Source organism: Erythrolamprus reginae, chromosome 1 (genome assembly GCF_031021105.1).
Source record: "Erythrolamprus reginae isolate rEryReg1 chromosome 1, rEryReg1.hap1, whole genome shotgun sequence".
Lineage (NCBI taxonomy): Eukaryota > Metazoa > Chordata > Lepidosauria > Squamata > Dipsadidae > Erythrolamprus > Erythrolamprus reginae.
Window position 1 is genome coordinate 330,912,389 of NC_091950.1, and position 21,181 is coordinate 330,933,569.

General features: G+C 38.1%; 1 protein-coding gene across 1 annotated transcript in view; it reads right to left on the reverse strand.

Moving 5' to 3' along the window:
* RPS6KA2 (ribosomal protein S6 kinase A2) overlaps window positions 1-21,181 on the reverse strand; it is a 157,432-nt gene that overhangs the window by 60,053 nt on the left and 76,198 nt on the right. The window contains exons 4-8 of the mRNA XM_070733839.1: window positions 14,939-15,019; window positions 13,049-13,128; window positions 7,402-7,508; window positions 5,832-5,869; window positions 3,060-3,202 (exon numbers count right to left, since the gene is read on the reverse strand). Coding sequence (XP_070589940.1) covers window positions 3,060-3,202; window positions 5,832-5,869; window positions 7,402-7,508; window positions 13,049-13,128; window positions 14,939-15,019 — 449 coding nt within the window. The remainder of the gene's footprint in view (window positions 1-3,059; window positions 3,203-5,831; window positions 5,870-7,401; window positions 7,509-13,048; window positions 13,129-14,938; window positions 15,020-21,181) is intronic.

A 21,181-nucleotide genomic window follows, 5' to 3' on the forward strand; every position in this document is an offset into this window, starting at 1 on the left:
GTGTGTCTGGATTCTCTTTTTTGGGTTGGTGTTTGCTTCTGGAGGGACCCAGACAGAACAGTGTGCCACCTGTGGCACCCGTGCCATAGGTTCTCTGTCACTGGTCTAGGGCAAAGAAAATATGTACTGTAGCTGGAATTAAAAGGAAAGTGAAAAAGGCTGGGGGGAAAATCTTATTTAATATACAGTATTATCTAAATTAGTGAACAAATGTTTTGTTTTGGCAAGAGCTAGTTACCAAGATGGTTCAAATGACAGGAATGAAAATCTTAACAGTCTGGCTTATACAACTTCCTACATGCTACTTTTACTACCAATGACACATGCCGACAGTTCATTGACTACTTCTACCTAAGGATATAGCCTTTCTCCATGCAAAATTAAGTACCAAAGCAACAAAATTCAGGAAGAAACTACAAGAAAAACCTATAAAGGTTGATGGCAGATTTTCATCCAGGATAAAGAATGCCCATTGTGCCCTTGGAAACAGCAGTGGCTGGGACCTCCCAAACTACTCACACAACTGTGAAAAACCGTACAAATCACACGCAGTCTGCTAGTTAAATTACATCAATTGTATTATTATGGACTGAAAAGTCATGAATATCTGGACTGCAGTAGCTATAAGGGCTGAAATCACATTTTAGGACAAAAGAGGATTGATGTTAACACAATACAGGAAATGGTTCTAAACATCTGCAGTCAATTTTTACTCCACATTTATATTTAGATACGGATATCCAGCTTTGCAGTTTTGCATGAAACAGACTCTGGATTTAATCCCGAGTGCTTTCATTTGAAGGAGAAGAATCCCTAGAGTATGGGAAAAATTCTACTTAAGACTTTGCTTCCTACAGAAAGCCATACTGAGCTAGAAGAACTAATATCCTTTAGAGTCAGAGGGATAGAATCAAGATCACTTGAAGTGTTAATACCACTATATAATGCCTTGGTAAGGCCACACTTGGAATACTGCATTCAGTTTTGGTCACTACGATGTAAAAAGGATGTTGAGACTCTAGAAAGAGTGCGGAGAAGAGCAAGAAAGATGATTAGGGGACTGGAGGCTAAAACATATGAAGAACAGTTGCAGGCACCATTCCCCGTAAGCTGCGCCCGTGAGCAGGCGCGTACCCCCAAATACCCCTGCATGCGCCCTTTTCCATGGGCGTGCACTCCCCATCCCCCTGCCAGTCCGCGGGGGGGGAGCGCTGGCAGTAAAAGGAAAGGGAGCCGTGGCCTCCCCACCATGCCTCCGCCCCCCTCGCGCTCCTGGCCTCTCGGCCCTGCCCCCCGCCCAATCCGCCCCCTCTCCTCCTCCGCCTCCTGCGCTACCAGCCAGGGGGCTGCAAGAGAGTTTTCTCCGCGCGCATCGGGAATGCCCACCCCACCCCTCTCGCAGCCCCTTCGCTGGGAACGCTTTCCTCCTGAGCTTTCAGCAAGGGGGCTGCAGTAGAGGAATGGCAGGCATTCCCGAAGAACTTGGAGAAAGCGCTCTTGCAGCCCCCTCGCAGCCCCCTCGCTGAAAGAGAGAGAGGGAGAGAGAAATCTCCCTGCCCGTCCGCCCGGAGCATTCAAAGTAAGAGCTAAGGGTTTTCTTATTTTGAATGTTCCAGGAGGGCTGGCAGGGAGATGGGGAGAGAGAGAGGAAGAGAGTGTGAGAGAGGAAGAAAGCAAGATAAAGAGAGAGAAAGAAAGAAAGAAATGAGAGAGGAAGGAAGAGAGTGAGAGAGAGGAAGAAAGCAAGATAGAGAAAGAGAGATTGAGAGAGAAAGAAAGAAATGAGAGAGGAAGGAAGAGAGTGAGAGAGAGGAAGAAAGCAAGAGAGAGAAAGAGAGAGAGAGAAAGAAAGTAAGAAAGAAAAAAGAGATGAGAGAGGAAGTAAGAGAGTGAGAGAGAGGAAGAAAGCAAGAGAGAGAAAGAGAGAGAAAGAAAGATGAGAAAGGAAGAGAGTGAGAGAGAGGAAGAAAGAGAGAGAGAGAAGAGTGGAAGGAAGGGAGAGAAATGATAGAAAAAAGGGGAGAAAAAAAGAGAAATGAGAAAATGATTGAGGCAGAGAATGACAGGAAAGAGAGAGAAACAGAGAGAGAAGTGACTCTTGATTTAAAGCATATGGTAAAAGCACTTAAATAATAATAGAAAAAACCCAGCCATCACCTGTTTTTATTAATAGTTTTGCTGGTTGTTTTAGTTTTAATAGTAATGGATTTTGGTTTTTTTTAATTATTAATTTCTTTTAATAAAAAAGAAAAGATTTATTTATTTATTTATTTATTTATTCATTCATTCATTCATTTATACTTCTATGCCGCCCAGTCCTAAAGGGACTGTCGCTCAGACACTATACTTTTCCGCCCACACCGAAAAAAAAATTAGAGGGAACATTGGTTGCAGGAACTGGGTATGTCTAGTTTAATGAAAATAAGGATTAGGGGAGACATGATAGCAGTGTTCCAGTGTTGCCACAAAGAAGAGGGAGTCAGCCTATTCTCCAAAGCACCTGAGGGTAGGACAATAAGCAATGGGTGGAAACTAATCAAGGAGTCAAGCAACCTAGAACAAAGGAGTAAATTTCTGAGAGTTAGAACAATTGAGCAGTGGAATGGCTTGCCTCCAGAAGTTGTGAATGCTTCAACACTGGAAGTTTTAAAGAAGATTTTGGATAATCATTTGTCTGAAGTAGTGTAGGGTCTCCTGCCCAAGCAGGGGATTGAACTAGAAGACCTCCAAGATCCCTTCCAACTCTTGTTGTCGTTGTCATTGTTGTTGTTGCTGTTGCTGTTGTTATTATTATCATCATCATCACCATCATCATCATCATCATTATTATTATTATTTAATAGGACTAAACCCAGAACTAGTTATTCTCAGATATACAATCATTGGAATCAATGGATATAAACAAAGCCTTGATTTAATCCACAGTGGTGATAAAATTGAGAGGAGTCACGTAAATGCAAAATATCCCCAAACTCATAAATATGCTTTGCACAATAAGCTTACATTCTGGTATTGATATGTCAATCAATTAGTGAATTGCAAAAAAATTCTCCCCTTACCATTAGGACACCAAAGGACCACCAATCTGCACTCTGGGTGTGCCCTCGCCGGTTGACCACCTCTGGAGCCATGTATTCTATTGTACCACAAAATGAATAAGCTCTCTTGTCATGGTCAATGGCTTCCTTGCTTAGGCCAAAATCTTAAAAAAAAGAAAAGAATATATACTATTAGTTATAGAAACATAGAAGACTGACAGCAGAAAAAGACCTCATGGTCCATCTAGTCTGCCTTTATAGTATTTCCTACATTTTATCTTAGGATGGATATATGTTTATCCCAGGCATGTTTAAATTCAGTTACTGTGGATTTACCAACCACATCTGCTGGATGTTTGTTCGAAGCATCTACTACTCTTTCAGTAAAATAATATTTTCTGACCTTGCTTCTGATCTTTCCCCCAACTAACTTCAGATTGTGTCCCCTTGTTCTTGTGTTCACTTTCCTATTAAAAACACTTCCCTCCTGAATCTTATTTAACCCTTTAACACATTGAAATGTTTAGATTACGTCCCCCGTTTTCCTTGTGTCCTCCAGACTATACAGATTGAGTCCATGAAGTCTTTCCTGATAAGTTTTATGCTTAAGACCTTCCACCATTCTTGTAGCCCGTCTTTGGACCCGTTCAATTTTGTCAATATCTTTTTGTAGGTGAGATCTCCAGAACTGAACCCAGTAGTATTCCAAATGTGGTCTCCCCAGCTCTCTCCCCAGCGGGATCACAATCCCCCTCTTCCTGCTTGTTATACCTCTAGCTATGCAGCCAAGCATATTATATTGAATATTCCAAAAAAAAAGTGTAGGTGGCCCTCAATTTACAACCAGAATTGAGCCCAAAATTTCCATTGCTAAGCAAAACAGTTAATTAAGTGAGCTTTGTTTCATTTTATAATTTGTTTTTGCCACAGTTGTTAAGTGAAACACTATAGTTGTTAAGTTAGTAACATGGTTGCAGTGGCGGGCAGCAGCCGATGCTCCCAAGTGTGCAGCTCCGGTCCGAAAATCCGGTAGGAAAATCCCAGATGTGTGCGCAGCTGTATGTCCCTGACGTGCCCCCATGCAAGATTTGGCTTCTGCACCTGTGCAGCAAGCCAAATCCTATGTGAGTACGTTCACGATAGTGAGATTTTGGCTATTTCCGCCAATTTTTTGCTTCTGCGCATGCGTGGAAGCAAAAAATAAGTGAAAATAGCCAAAATCTTGCTCTCTCATGCGTCCTCAGGCTTGCTATACATGCGCAGAAGCCAAATCTCATGCCAATGGGCACGTGTGTAATTGTTGGGCACGTGTGCCTGCGACGGCCTCTGAGGGAGCTCTGGTAGAAGGTAAGAAGAGCAGCCCTTCACCGCATGGTTGTTGTTCTGATTTCTGGTAGAACTTTATCTATTACAAATAACTCTTACTAAATGCAGTATTTCATAAACCATTCTTATTTCTTTTCCCTTCTGTATTCACTACAGTTCATTCTACCACATTCCTCTTCCTCCCCCTTATCTTTCTTAATTGCATTCCTCATACGTTCCTCCCAGTCTTCTCCGTTTAACAAGATTTATTTACTCACAACATGATTCACGAACAGCAGAAATGACTGTAAAATAGCACAGAATGCATTTGCTTGCTTGGAAGCCGAACAGAAAAAAACCTTTCATTTTAGCCCTACAATCTTGAAACTCCACCCTTCTTCCCCACTGACCCCGACGTACCAAATACATCACTACAGTATTTAACCCATTCCTCCCCTTAATATCTTCTTCCAAACACCTGTTCTTTACGTTTTTGGACCCCTTTGAATTTAGGATTGACCCATCGAACACCTGATTCTTCCTCGCTAGATTCTGGACTCATAGCCACATCCTGTGGCTGGCTTCCCACCTGTTCTACTACCTGTAACCCCAGGCCCACCACTAATTCATAAACACTATCTGTATCAGAGTCCTCAATTTTTTCATCATCCTCCAACTGACCAGGAGTATGTACAACAGTTGTTATGTCCATCTGGCTTCCCCGTTGCCTTTGCTTCTCAGAAGGTTGCAAAAAGGGATCACATGATCCTGGGACACAGTAATAAATACATGTCTGTTGCCAAGCATCCAAATTTTGATCATATAACCATAGAGATGCTGCAATGGTAGAACTATGCAAAACCGACATAAGTCATTTTTTCGGTGTCATTGCAACTTTGGACTGCCACTAAACAAATGTAAGTCAAAGACTACCTGTATTAGTGCACCAAAAGTACATCTATCCATAGTTATTTCTTTCTTGCAGAGTTTTGGATTTCAACTCACCTCAATCTGATATATTCCCAGGACTAAAGGCTGACTATATCTACCTGAGCAAGTGGCTCTCCTGAACCTGCACACTTACCTGGTTGCAGAGGCAATGTTCCAAGTTACTTAGATAAATATTTTATATTAACTATTTCAGAATGCTGTTGGGCACATTATTATCATGGCTGCTTCATATCGCTAGGAGTACTAAATTAAAGCAGCAATTAGGTATACTCAGCAGTGGGATGCTCCTGGTTCAGCCTGGTTTGGTGAACCGGTAACAGCGGCACCCACCTACCCGGAACGCTTCTGCACATGTGCAGAAGTATCATGCGAGCACGCATGCACACAAAAAAATGCTAGTGACAGGATTTAGAACCCACTACTGGGTATACTTCATAATGAGCCTGAGATTCCGATGGCAACTCAAAACTACTGGCGCTCTGTCATCAAGCTGATGTATGATAGATAATGCAAATGCTGTAAAAAGGAGAGCCTTACCTGTAATCTTAATGTGTCCTTCTTCGTCTAGAAGAATGCTAGAAGAAAATGTAATGATATGTTATTATTTTAAACCAAAGCAGATGCCTAGAACTGTAACTTGCATCTTGAACAATGACAAACAACATTCTTGATTTTCCTCTCCTCCTTATATGCCTAGTGATGCATTCTTCAAATATGTTTATATTCATCCTTTAAGAATGAAATTAAGAAGAGATACAATATATAATTTCCCCAATTCAAGATTTGTTGCTTGAAAAAGTCTGTCTCTTTTTTAGGTGGAGTTATTTTTTGTCACGAAAAGTAACTTAAAAGGAAGTGGTCTTCTATAAAGTTTTGGCAGGCTGATAAAAGACTGTCATGGCATACAAATTTTTTAATTTTATTGTATTTTATTTTATGTTATGTTATTTAAATTTATAGGCCACTCTTCTCCCAATGGACTTAGGGTGGCATACAACAACAAAAATACAATAATAATAATAAAAATTAAAACCCCAATATTAAAAACATTCAAACATTATTCAAATGAATAACTTCCGAATAACCAACACTAACAGTTGTCACTACTATTATTTAATAAATACTATTTTGTCCTTTATGTGTTGCCTTTTGACAACTCTTGCTTCCTTGAATAATGATATATTGAGAAGCACCAGTTGCTTCTTAATAACACTATATTGAAGAAAACAATCCTGTTCTATCCTATATAGAGGCAGATATTTCGCTCTTTGGGCACAATGAGAATATACAGTATCTACTGAATAACTCTGCACTGGTGACAGTAATGGCATCCAGCAAGTAAATACTCTGCTAGCTCCATTAAGTTGCCCAGATTCCACCCCACAAGGGATTATGGGGTCATTAAAAGAAAAAGAATATTGCGCTTTCTATCCTGGACAGATTCATCTTACCACAAGGGAGCAGTACGAGTGCTGAGAATAGTGACTTTAACTTTTAACGGAATGCATTTCTTAAAATCAGTATGTCTCAGAACAATTCACAATATGCTTGGGCTTTTACATGCAATTTTTTTTTTAAAATGAATTTTGAGAATCCGCCCCTGAAATAATCCCTTCTACCTGACATATATTAAACATTTAGACTCTTGGGCTTCAATAATCTCTTTCACATCATCTATCTTACTTTTGACCATATGATGCAGTACATTTATTTTCTTCACAGTGTGTGAAACATCTTACTTGACTAAAAATTATTACATATGTTAGAAGCCTACCAATCATTTATAAATACTTGCACATTCTTTTGTTTTTGTTCTTAATACACTAAAAATACTCTGTTTGCAGTAGAGTAGAGGCAATTATATTTCATACACTCATCTCCCAATGGACTTAGGATGACATACAACAACAAGATGTCACATCATCAGAGTGGGTGTGGGTTTTTTTCGTTTTTTGTTTTGCTCATTTGGGGGGAATTTTGCCTGTTCGTTTTGGATTAGACAATTCAGGAGGTAGAATGATTATTAGATCTTACATAACTTCATGTACATTTTGTGACTACAACAAAGTAACTTCATTTAAAATATTGTGTTTCTGTGTTAACTTACTTTTCTGGTTTCAAATCTCTGTATATAATACCCAGACCATGAAGATGATCTAAAGCCAAGGCCAGCTCAGCTAAATAGAACTTAACATCTTCTTCTGTAAACATTACCTAAAGATGAAAAAAAAATATCAAAGTGTGTATTAGATATTTGCCCAGGTGACCTACCCAGACAGGGTAAAAGTCAAAAGTTCAGATTTGTTTATTGCATGTTGATTGGTTGCCTTCTTTTGGCGCTTAAAACGTATCTTTGTAAAACTGCCTGTTGCTGGGCTAGATTGTATAAATAGTGAGAACTGTCATTGTATAGAGCTCTCAATACTCCATTGCTTCTTGACTGAATTGACTTCCTTGTCCTATTAGCGAAATAAACCTTGCTTGATTCAACCTTTCTTTGAGAGTTATTACATTGACGAGGAGACTGACCCTCCGTGTGCTATCATGGCTACTCCGTTGGTAGTCCAGCCACCTGAATTCTTCGACCCAGAAAGAATGACCTGGACAGCCTACATGGCAAAGTTTGAATTTTTTTTGGAGGTGGCCGGCATGAAAGACGCCGACAGCGGCCGCAAGCGTGCCCTTTTCCTCAATTACTATGGCACACAGATTTTTGAGCTGGCAGAAACCCTCACTGACCCTAGATTCAGTCATATTTAAAGGGAATCATTAGATGTAATTTAGATTGGTCATAACTTAGGATCATTTAATTTCAAGGCTAACTTTAGATTAACCCTATGGAATTTTTAAAAAAGGAACCAACGACAAACCATGACTTCAACAAACAAAACAGAAGGAATTTAAAATTATAAGGAATTAAATTAAGTAGAGGATCCATAGCAAAGTAATAAGAAATGAAACAGTTGTGGCATCTACAGATAAAGCTGGACAACTTTCTGCCTGAAACTGCGTACAGCTACTACCAGTCATTGTTGAAAATGTTAGGCTACATGGAATGATCTTAAAATCATTTAGAGGGGACCCAAAGGTGCTTTTTCAAGAGACAACTGGACAAGAAGGTTTTGGGACAACTATGAGCTGGATAACTGAGAATATTCATAGACATTTAAAGATGATTTTGTCCTATGTAGCACAATTGGGTATTGCACCCTGTTTCATACACAAAAGTAAAAATGCCAATTCTCATATAACTGACTGCATTATGCCCCTTTTAAACATTACTCAGTATTGTTAATAATTTTAAACTTTGAGAAAACAAACTTTAATTTGATTCTGTTTTCTTCAAGCCAGCAGAAATCAGTTTTTCACAACATGATTGGCAAAATGTCATATAAAATAAATTAATGTGGTTAACCGTTTGTAAGATTGCATTTGCTATCATTCTAAATTTTGAAAAAAAAATACAAAGTTATTTAAATATGGATAAAAACCAGAAAAAGTATCAAGATATCATGATGAAGAAGTCACCATTTCCTTTCAAAATAAACATGCAGTTTGTCCTTTCCAATGCTGTTCTCTTTATCAAACCATTTTTATGAGCTTAAGACTTCCATAGTGGTTTATTTTCCAGTATTTCAATTATCTGTGATTCATTCTTACAATGAATGAAGGATCTTGGTTGGGTTTCCGTTCCCTCAAAGAACAACTCCTAGGTATATATGAAGCAGCCAACAAGGGCCAAGTGAAAAGAATATTCTGTTTAGGTTTCATCATGCGTTTTATGAACTTGGTACCCTTTGCTTTTTTTAAATAGAAAAATAAAGCTGATAGAGTGCATTTAAGGAATAACTACAGGATGACTGTCTTATTCTTTGATGATCTCAGTTGCCCAGGAGATTGAAAGCCACAGGAAGAAAAACAGCAGGCGGTTCTACTGTGGTTTAAAAAAAAGGCACCCAGGAAGAAATTTTTAAAGTCCATCTGCTCAAAGGTAATGAAAAAACCCATTTGGTAATAAGAAAGTAAGAAGAGCTGAGTAATCACTCAGACTGAAAACTTTGAACACCAACATAGATGAGAAAAAGGTGACTATATTATTATTATTATCTTTTAGTCATAAAACATGAAACTCAGCAACTGAACATTTAAAAATGTATCACAAATATCACTGGTTGGCTCTGATGGTAGATATGGATTGCTTCCAGCATCCTAGGTACCGACCAAGTATCTTCTTAAAATGTATGTTGTTCCAAGTAGTGCAGTCTTTTGCAGTTCCGCTGGTGTAATTGCAGGAAGCTGCAATTTTTTGATGTACTTTGTAAAATTCTTCTGCCAAGTGCCCCAATGACAATAGATATCACTATCACTTGTAATCACATAGTATCGATAGTCAGGTTGTGATGTTTTAGGGTTTTTTTCCCAGTTCTTTTTTATTGACTCTGGTGTCTCCTGGTACAGGAATATCAATAAATTGTACGTTTCAGTTTTCTACAACTGTGTTATCTGGTGTGTTGTGTTCCAAATTACGATCCGTCAGTATTCAAAAGTCCCACAAGATCTTCACCTTCTTATTTTTGACAAGGAATAATTTCTCTATTTTGCCCGGTGGAACAAATAATGTTTTTCTAACACAAGCCATAACCAAATCTAAAATATTAGATTGATATAATCATTAGTAAATTGCGGTCATTCAATTATTTATATTCATTTGCACATTGCATTCAAAAGCTGCTTTGCAATGTGGCAATATGTTAAAGCACTACTTTTTGAACTGTTAAAAAGACACACATTTTTTTCAAGGTTTACTCAGCCATCCAGAAGCTGCTGTAGCCTGTCTCTCCATGCATTTGCATGTAAGGATCCTACTTTGCAGGCACACTGGAAGAGAGGGGGAGAGTTGAAAACAGCTTCTGCAGCAGCCCTATCGCCTTTGCAAATGGCATAGATGCTTGAACAAGGCAAAAAGTGTGTTTTGTGGAGTGAACGATAATTAATATTTTAAATTATTTTAGGATTGTTAGGGTTTTTTAATTATATTAATTGGATTAGATGTACTACCTTGAAAATGTCCAAAGATATTTCACCAGAAGAGCCCTTCACTCGAAACAGAATACCCTACGAAAATAGACTAACAATCCTGGGTCTAGAAAGCTTAGAACTACGGCGCCTAAAACACGATTTAAGTATTGCCCACAAGATCATATGCTGCAACGTCCTACCGGTCAATGACTACTTCAGCTTCAACCGCAACAACACAAGAGCACGCAACAGATTCAAACTTAATATTAACCGCTCCAAACTTGATTGTAAAAAATATGACTTTAACAATCAAGTTGTCGAAGCGTGGAACTCACTACCGGACTCAATAGTGTCAACCCCTAACCCCCAACATTTCTCCCTTAGACTCTCCACGATTGACCTCTCCAGGTTCCTAAGAGGTCAGTAAGGGGCGTACATAAGTGCACTAGTGTGCCTTTCATCCCCTGTCCAATTGTCTTTCCTTTATCTCATATATCATATATATTTTCTTCCTTTCATATATCTTCTCCTCTATTTTTACATAATATCTTTATATATATTACTTCATGTCTATTCTCTTCCATATGTATTGTGTATTGGACAAATGAATGAATAAATAAATAAATATGTTTTTATATATGTTGTGAGCCACCCCGAGTCCTCAGAGAGGGGCAGCACACAAATCCAATTAATAAATAAAATAAATAAAAAGAGGTGCTTCTGCATGTTGAAAGGTGTCTCTTTTGAATGCTTTGCAAAGCCCTGTGAATTATAACATAAAAAGGAGCAGGAGGGAAAAGGGGATAAGAGAAGCATGGGCAGTTTTGTCTGTGGCACGAGGCAAGGTATATTTCAAGAGAAAACGTGTTTGGATGCTAGAGGAAATACATGGTTATGATTGATGGCTGGCCAGTTCCAAGAAATCAAGCGAATGCCATCTCTGTTGCCAGCAAATGGTTAGCAGAAGGCCTTCCTCCTCCTCTTCCCAGCTGTTCTATTATTCTTCAGATGGTGCTTTAATCACTATTCACATTCTGGGATGGCTGGCCAAGTTTTTCTGAGTCTTTATAGTGTGTCGCCCCCAAGGCTGAGAGACAAGAAGAGTGGAGAATGTATTCTGGATAGCATAAACAAAATTTGACACAGCAGTCATTTCCTTATAATCTTAGTCTGCTATGGTATTTACTGGCCACTTTTAGAACTTTTTGATGGTCCTCATCTCCTGGAAACTTCTGCTTTTAGAATGCTCAAGAAGATGACTTATTTCTTATTGTTCAAAGCAACTGGGCAGGAAGAAAGGAAAGAAAAATTCAAGCAGATCACTCCATCTTGCATAGATTGTTCCAAAATCCTTAATTGGATAATAGCTTTAATAGCAATGATCAAAATGCTAGAAAGTCCTGTAATTTTTTTTAATTGCTTCAAATTATAATAAGAGTTGCCAAATATTGGTTGTGGGAGATATGTGTGGGTGAGGTTATGAATTGGGTGAATGGGATCAATAATGCAAAATGGGAAGATGTGAGTGTGTTACGTATGTTAGCAGAACTGAGATCTTCCAGGAATTTTCTTGATAATTTCAAAGCTTTCATTTGAATCTCTTTATTTCCTGCTCAAAATGCTAGAAACAATTTTCACCAGTACTGTTATTGCTGCTAAAATTTGGCAATGGAATCAAAGGGAATTCTGGCAAGCACAAAAAAGAGTTCAGGGAATACACGCAGCTGTCCGGCTGCAGGTTGCTGATCCCTGGATTAGGTGATACTGAAAATAGGAAATGGGAAAGGAAGACGTCCCAAATTAGATCAGGTTCACAGCCGTGATTTTTAAATCCAGTCTCAAAATGGAGATGTAGACCAGTGTTTCCCAACCTTGACCACTTGAAGATATCTGGACTTCAACGCTCAGAATTCCCCATCATTCGCTTGCTGGGGAATTCTGGGAGTTGAAGTCAAAATATTTGTTTGTTTGTTTGTTTGTTTGTTCGTTCATTCATTCATTCATTTGATTTGTATGCCACCCCTCTCCGTAGACTCGGGGCGGCTAACAACAATAATAAAACCAGCATGTAAATCCAATACTAAAACAACTAAAAACCCCTTATTTTAAAACCAATCATACCTACAAACAAACATACTTCAAGTGGCCAAGGTTGGGAAACACTGATGTAGACAAATTACTTTCTGCATGTGGTTGCTGGTAATATTAGATAGCTATGTCAAGGAAACATTGGTCCTAATTCTGAAAGGTAACATTTGACTTTATCCCAGATTGTAAAGCACAATTGGCAGAAAAATAGACCTGGTTCACTTAAAAAGATTCGATTAAATCAGTTTTCTTTACTTTGGTATTTTTCCATGTAGACTGCACCCAACTCACAAAACTATACGATACAATGAACTGCATTAAAAAGCTTACATGAAAACGAAGGACCAAATTTGCACATCATATATGAAGGAGGAACCCTAAAGATGGATTCTTCTATGAAGGAACATGAAGTCAGCAATTTATTATTTTGCTTTGTTTTTAACCATCAACATTTAGTTTATTGGTCTTACCCAGTGAAGGGCTACTAAAAATTTTACTACCACACTGTGGGCGTGTCTTATGCAGGACACCCTGCATTTTCTTTCAACATCTTTCAGTGCAAATTGGGTGCTCTAGGGTGGAGCTCCATTTTTGCTACCCCACTGCACCCCCTCCCCATCTGGGCAGTAGCCCACCCCTGGTCTTACCTCTTTAGAAAGTCTGGTAAAAAGGTCCCCTCCCCGCAGGAAATCTAGTATGAGATACAGCTTTCCTTCTGTTTGAAATGCTGCAGAGAAGAAAATGCTGAGTTTTTAATAATGTCCTACACAGATTGAGCGTGCACAGTTGGGGCTAATGAGCTAATCATTATTATATATACTTCTAATATGATGCGTTCAGATATTACACCTATTTTTTTTTCTTCTGTTAATTGTGATTTTCAGAGACTGCCTGGACACGTTTTCTTGGCAAGGTTTGCAGAAGTGGTTTGCCACTGCCTTCTTCCTAGACAAAGACAACATGATAAGATAATCCTCAACGAACAACCATTTGTTTAGTGACTGTTTGAAGTTACTACAGTCACTGAAAAAAAGTGAGTTATAACCTGTTTTCACATTTACAACCACTGCAGCATCCTCATCCATTGAACAGAATTCACTTGGCAACTGGTATGTTCAATTGCAGTATCTTGGACTTGTGTAATCGCCATTAGTAACCTTCCCAGCTGGTTTCAATGGAGGGGGAATCCCAGATTCGCTTAACAACTGTGGCAAAAAAGTCGTAAAATGGGGCATAGAAACATAGAAGATTGAGGGCAGAAAAAGACCTCATGGTCCATCTAGTCTGCCCTTATACTATTTCCTGTATTTTATCTTAGAATCGATATAAGTTTATCCTAGGCATGTATAAATTCAGTTACTCTGGATTTACCAACCACGTCTGCTGGAAGTTTGTTCCAAGCATCTACTGCTCTTTCAGTAAAATAATATTTTCTCACGTTGCTTCTGATCTTTCCCTCAACTAACTTCAAATCGTGCCTCCTTGTTCTTGTGTTCACTTTCCTATTAAAAATACTTCCCTCCTGAACCTTATTGAACCCTTTAACATATTTCAATGTTTCGATCATGTCCCCCCTTTTCCTTCTGTCCTCCAGACTATACAGATTGAGTTCATTAAGTCTTTCCTGATACGTTTTATGCTTAAGGCCTTCCACCATTCTTGTAGCCCGTTTTTGGACCCGTTCAATTTTATCAATATCTTTTTGTAGGTGAGGTCTCCATAACTGAACATGGTACTCCAAATGTGGCCTCCCCAGCTCTCTACACAGTGGGATCACAATCTCCCTCTTCCTGCTTGTTATACTTCTAGCTATGCAGCCAAGCATCCTACTTGCTTTCCCTACCGCCTGACTGCACTCTTCACCCATTTTGAGACTGTCAGAAATCACTATTCCTAAATTCTTTTCTTCTAAAGTTTTTGGTAATACAGAACTGCCAATACAATACTCAGATTTAGTATTTCTTTTCCCCAGGTGCACTATTTTACATTTGGAAACCCTAAACTGCAGTTTCCATTGTTTTGACCACTTATCATAACTTAATTAACAACTGTCATGCTTAGCAATAGAAATTTTGGACTCGGTTGTGGTTGTAAGTCAAGGACTACCTGTCCAAGATTGTCCAGCTGACTTTGTGCCTAAGGCAGAACTAAAACTCATGATCTGCCAGTTTCTTTTTTCTTTTTTTGAATATTTTTATTAATTTTCTTTAAACACACAAGACAAACAACATTTAACATTTAAAGGAGCTACCATTGCTCTGCTTATCTTAGAAGTTTCTTGTCTGATACCATTACAGCAAATTTGCTCTGGCTCTTTATTTTAACTATGGATTTTTAAACAAACCATAATAGGATGCTTTACTTATAAAATTAAGCTGTTCATCATAGATGACAAAAGATAATGCCTGGTTGACTGGTTAATGGTTTATGATTTTGAATAGTACAATATGATGTATCCAGTTGAAAATGCCCATAGAGCCATATGAATTCTATATTAGAGAAATAATATGCAAGAAACTATCTTAGAGAAATCTTACCATAATGAAGTTTTACAATGAAAGGATGATTCACTTCAGCCAAAATGTCTCTTTCCATTTTTGATCGTACACGATCTCGGACTACAGGGGGGGGAAAAAAGATATTTTCAGATTTAAGGGTCTCATATTGTGAATTTTGTGGGATGTGTGGTTTGCCACTTAATGAACCATCATGAGCAAAAGAAGATACCGGTATGTGTTTTGCATACAGCTAGAATTTTTGCAGGATTAATGTTATCTCCTATGGCTGGACAGACAGGAGACAAGGCACTTGATGGTCTAGTCAGAAGGACAAAGTTGTTCCTATGTGAACAGTTTCCTCTTAAAATAATTCCTTCCTGGTTTTTTGTATGTCCAATACATACATACAGAACATTATTTCTTGCTAGACACGCCCTTACAGCAATGATACCATTAAAACAGTAATCTTTCCCACCTTTTGTTAAGTTGATAAGTTGATTGTCTAAAATGAGGTAAGAACAGCTTTTCAAATGAGATATCCACTCAGCTAAGGAAAAATGGCAATGAAATATCTAAATATCTAATCTCATACTAAAATATCACTTCAAATTTTAAATACAGATGGGGGAAAAAAGTGATGAAACTTTTGAACTAACCACTCTCTGGAGATCTATGGCCTTTCAACAGGTCTACTCAGGAATAAGTATTAAAGAGACAAAGATTTCATGGCTTGCAATTTAATTGGGAGCAAAACTTTCAATACAGTTATGTTTTTCTTTATTATAATAAATAAAATAAGTATTAACTCTCCCATACTCCTTCATCTGAAAGAAATAATGAACATATGGTTTCTGGAATTCTCATTGCCTGGAGAAACAGGGATCCATAACAACATTAAATCATATCAAAAGGTACCAGCTGGAGGTCACTTCTAAATACAATTGAGTATGCTTTCTGATCTAATGTTATTGGACAGGATGACTCATGGAACATCATTTCCTGGATACAGTCTTGATAAAAACATTGCACTTTCCAAATGGTTAGTCGAAAAGAAAAGTCAAAAACTCATGTAGAGGAGATGAATTTGTATTTTCTTGTGAAGAGGGACAGCAATATAATTAGAGAGTATCTTCTGGGTTCAAACTAATTTTACAAAATGACAGGAAGATGCAATCACAACAGTGACTAACTGTATTTCAGAATAGTTTATTTATTTTATTTATTAATTGGATTTATATGCCCCCTCTCTGAGGACTAGGGGCAGCTTACAAGATATAAAAATAAAACAATACAATACAGTGTCTTAATTCAATTAATTAGTCTAATCTAAAATCCCAATTATGTTAAAAATCAGGCATTCCCACTCAAACCACAGCATGCATAACATTTGTCGGCCAGGGGGCTAGAATCTATTAGCCCCAAGCTTGGTGGCATAGAAAAGTCTTCACACTCTTGTGGAAGGTGAGGAGGGTGGGGGCAGTATGAATCTTCCAGAGGGCCGGGGCCCCCACAGAGAAGGCTCTTCCCCCAGGCCCTGCCAAGTGACATTTTCTAGTTGACGGTACCTGGAGGAGGCTGACTCTGTGGGGCCTAACCGGTTACTGGGACTCATGCCCAGTTTGCCAGGCTGTAGTTATTTGTTCTAAATTTGAATGGAATTGCATATGCAGCATTTACCTTGTTACCATATTTTTCGAAGTCTAAGACATACTGGAGTATAAAACGCACCTTAGTTTTTTGGGAGGAAAATAGGGTGAAAAAAAAATCTGCCTACCAGATATTCATCTGGCTAGCGTCCTTAGTCTGGTCAACTTCAGCACATTTTATCCTGTGGTTAGGGCTAGAAAAACTTTCTAGCAACTTTCAAGTAACAATGAAAGAGCTTGCAAGCCGGTAAGAGCTGGGAAGATCATTAGCACCTGGTTAGGGCTTCAAAAAAAAAAAAGCTTAAAAAAAGAAGAAGCTACATTCAGAGTATAAGATGCACCCAAAATTTCAGCCTCTTTTAGGGAGGAAAAAATGTGTCTTATACTCTGAACAATACGGCAAATCCCCTTCTTTAGCTATTTTTTAAACATAATATAAAATAGCAATATTTAACTCAGCAACTGATGGTAAACGTGTCTATGAATTTGAAAATGGGTTTGGGAAATCCTGCAATCAGCATTAATCTCTCCCTGCCTCACCCCCCCTTAACCAAATCTCCCTTTGTTTTTTTTCATGCTTAGGAATGAAAGCATTAGATTGCACAGGCTGGGGTCTCTTCAAGAATTGCTACAGTCACAGCCATAAAGCAACCTCTTCACAAAATGTCAGAGACTGAAGCATATTAGTTGAAGAGCTGAAAACAGCACATAAATGTATTCCTACATTTTTCATAATACAGTGCCATCATAAGCACCTAACAGCATGTATCCAAGCCTGTCCTTTCTTCAACAGTTATAAGAAACGATTGAAAAGCTTTTTGCTGCCTGTTATTTCAAAGGCAATTATAAATGATTGGAAGGAAGGTGTCGGTTCTTTTTTGGAGAGAGTGCTATCCACTTTGAAAAAAACTATGTAGACTGCTGGAAATGTAACCTGAATCTACTGTAGATAATGTAGATTGCTCTGGAATAACCCATGTTCTGTTTATTGGTTGTTTAAAGTAGTGTTTTTCAACCAGTGTGCCGCGGCACACTAGTGTGCTGTGAGACATGGTCAGGTGTGCCGCGAAGCTCAGAGAGAGAAAGAAAACAAGAGAGAGAGAAAGAAAGAGAGAGAGAGAGAGAAAGAAAGAGAGAAAGAGCAAGAGAGAGGGAGAGAAAGAAAACAGAGAGAGAAAAAGAGAGAGAGAGAGAAAGAAAGAGAGGGAAAAAGAAAGAACGAGAGAGAGAAAGAAAGAGAACAAGAGAGAGAGAGAGAGAAAGAGAGGGGGGGAAGTTGGGAGAGAGAAAGACATAGAGGGAGGGAGGGAGGGAGAGAGAAAGAGCAAAAAAGAGGAAGGGAGAAAGAAAGAGGGAAGGAGAGAGAAAAAAGAGAAAGAGAGAGAAAGAAGGAGGGAGGGAGAGAGAAATGGAGTGAAAGGGAGGAAGAGAGAGAGAGAGAGAGAATTTTTTTGTCCAAACTTTTTTTTAGCCGCCCCCCCATCCCCACTCAATGTGCCCCATGGTTTTGTAAATGTAAAAAATGAGGTCCACCAGGCTTAATGTTGCCAAGGTTGGAGACCCTTGCTTTAAATATCCTTTTCCATTAGACCTCAGATCTGGTTTTGTTATTTTGGAGAAAATAACTGGTTGGATGTGACTGTGTTAATTCTCCTCTACTCCTGAAGCCTAGCAATACCATGAACCAGAATTGGGGGCATCATGAAGGTGAAGGTGGGGAGTGACAGTAACACTGTTTTGTCACCTTCACTTCTGTTGTAGTTTTTTGAGACACCTCACAAAAGTACAGAAGGGCAAAACTCTCAGTGATATGTTGCTTTCATAATTTTGAAGAAACTCTGCAGATGCTTTGTGATAACAGTTATTAATAGAATAGAACAGAATTCTTTATTGGCCAAGAGTGATTGGACACACAAGGAATTTGTCTCTCAGTGTACATAAAAGAAAATATAGATTTGTCAAGAAACATGTGGTACAACACTTAATGATTGTCATAGGGGTCAAATAAGCAATGAAGAAACAATCAATATTAATAAGAATCTTAGGATACAAGCAACAAGTTACAGTCATACAGTCCTAAGTGGGAGGAAATGGGTGATAGGAATGATGAGAAAAAACTAGTAGAAATAGAAGTGCAGACTTAGTAAAAGGTTTGACAGTGTTGAGGGAATTGTTTAGTAAAGTGATGGCGTTCGAAAAAAAACTGTTGTTGTGTCTAGTTATCTTGGTGTGCACTGTTCTGTAGCGACGTTTTGAGGGTAGGAGTTGAAACAGTTTGTGTCCAGGATGCGAGGGGTCAATAAATATTTTCACCGCCCTCTTTTTGACTTGTGCAGTATACAGGTCCTCGATGGAAGGCAGGTTGGCAGCAATTGTTTTTTCTGCAGTTTTGATTATCCTCTGAAGTCTGTGTCGGTCTTGTTGGGTTGCAAAACCAAACCAGACAGTTATAGAGGTGCAGATGACAGACTCAGTGATTCCTCTGTATAACTGTATCAGCAGTTCCTTGGGCAGTTTGAGCTTCCTAAGTTGGTGCAGAAAGAACATTTTTTGTTGTGCTTTTTTGATGATGTTTTTGATGTTGATTATATATCTATATTAGTCTCATTCTTACATGAGAACAATAATAACAATTGCTTTATTGGGGAAATGAAAGACATATAAATTTAATAAATAAATAATAAGATCCATGATAACATATAAGGGTTTGTAACATGATCAACCAGCTAAGGAAGGCGATGGATATATGACATTGAGTTACAGTGGTAATTGCTATGAGTTTTCTACTTTCATAAATACTTTATACCAAATTTTATAATTGTTTACTGAAAGTGCAGGTGTTAGGAAATTACTCAAGAGCCTGTTTAGAATGGAGTGGTTTTTATCCAATTACTTTACAGAATAATGCAAAATATTTAGCAAGCTTCTCTTTCTAGCCCATGATTTCCTATGGATCAGAGTATTAATTTTAAAAGTCAAGTCATAGTGAAGTCTACATTGTAAGTGTTAATTGCTTGTGGGATGTGATCTGGCGCAAATTGTATTTAATTAACATCATTATGTTACTTAGTGCAAGGAAAGCAAAAGAAGATTGAGAGAGAGAGAAATCAGTGCAGAGCAAAGTAAGGACAGGGGGGGATGGTGGAAAAAGAGAGTTAACCTTAGTTAAGGTTCACAAATGTCTTTGGTTTCTTCCTCTCTAGTCCACAGATTTGGTGTGATTTTGATTCCTATGTGTGCTTGGAATAAACCAAACTGAATGCAATGGGACTTACTGTAAAATACTAAAAATACTTACAGAAAATAGTCCCATGGTACCTTAAGATAAATTTTGTGCCAAAAATTGTTTGCAAATTACACTCAATTTGATATGGCATAAGCCTTTTTGTAGAATCCCCCAAAATCTGACAAATTAATTAAATGTTAAATCATTGATGATTTAGCTTGGGTATGTTTCCAAATTAAATTTGATGGGAAACCAAAAGGGTCTGTAAATTACTAGAGTGGTGAATATTATTGTTGTGGTTGGCTCTGGCCCAGCTCCTGCCCCAAGGAATGTAGAGGTGGATGCAGGGGAAACATCAACATGTCATAGGCCTGTTTTATTGCCGACAGAGTCAGGTAGTGCAGTTTCCTCGGACGAAGAAGAAGGTGGGGGTGACTTGGAAGAGGGGGGCTTGGCACACAGTCCAGGAAGCCAATCTCCATTATCTTCGGTCGATTCGGATGAGGAAGTGTTAGATCCACACATGCGCAGAATTATGCATCGAAGAGACCAATTGAAGAAATATTACAGGAGATAAGAGAGGCCACCTGTGTTTGGGTGAGGCTCCAGTAATTAGAGCTGCTGATATAAATAGCAGCGTGTTGGCTTAGCTGTTGTGGAAGATTATCTGATCGTTGTTGTTCAGGACCATGCCTTGCTGTTTCCGGACTTTGTTTATTGGTTTTTCATGACTTGGAAACCAAAGCAGAGCAAAGTGTGTGTGTTTCACTTCATGGAAGAAGGAGGGCTATGACGTTCCTTCACAGCTGCTAGCTAAGTACTTAAGGCTTTAAGGGGATTGTACAGACTACCAGGTTGTTTTGGGATGAGTGTTCTTTGCAATACAAAAAAGGTTCTTTGTTTCTTTTGAATTTTTGTAATAAAGAACATTGTTTTTGAACTTTCAAGTGTGTCTGTGTCTGAAATTTGTACCCTTGAATTTTCGGGAGACTCATACCATAGAGTCCGGCAGAACAATTATATTATATTATTATTATTATTATTGTTGTTGTTGTTGTTATTATTGTTATTGTTATCTTAATTAACTGAACATTTAAAAATGTGTCACAAACACAATTGACTTGTGCTAATGGGTGATACAGTCCGAGTCAATGGTATTTGTGACACATTTTAAAATGCTGCATTATTTATATTTATATTTATATTTATATTTATATTTATATTTATATTTATATTTATATTTATATTTATATTTATATTTATATTTATATTTATATTTATATTTATATTTATATTTATATTTATATTTATATTATTTTTGTTCTGTTTATACTTCCTTCATTTTCTTCCTTTTTATTTTTGTAAGCCTTCTAGAGTAAAAGGCAAAAGTATTCTAGGAAATCATCACAG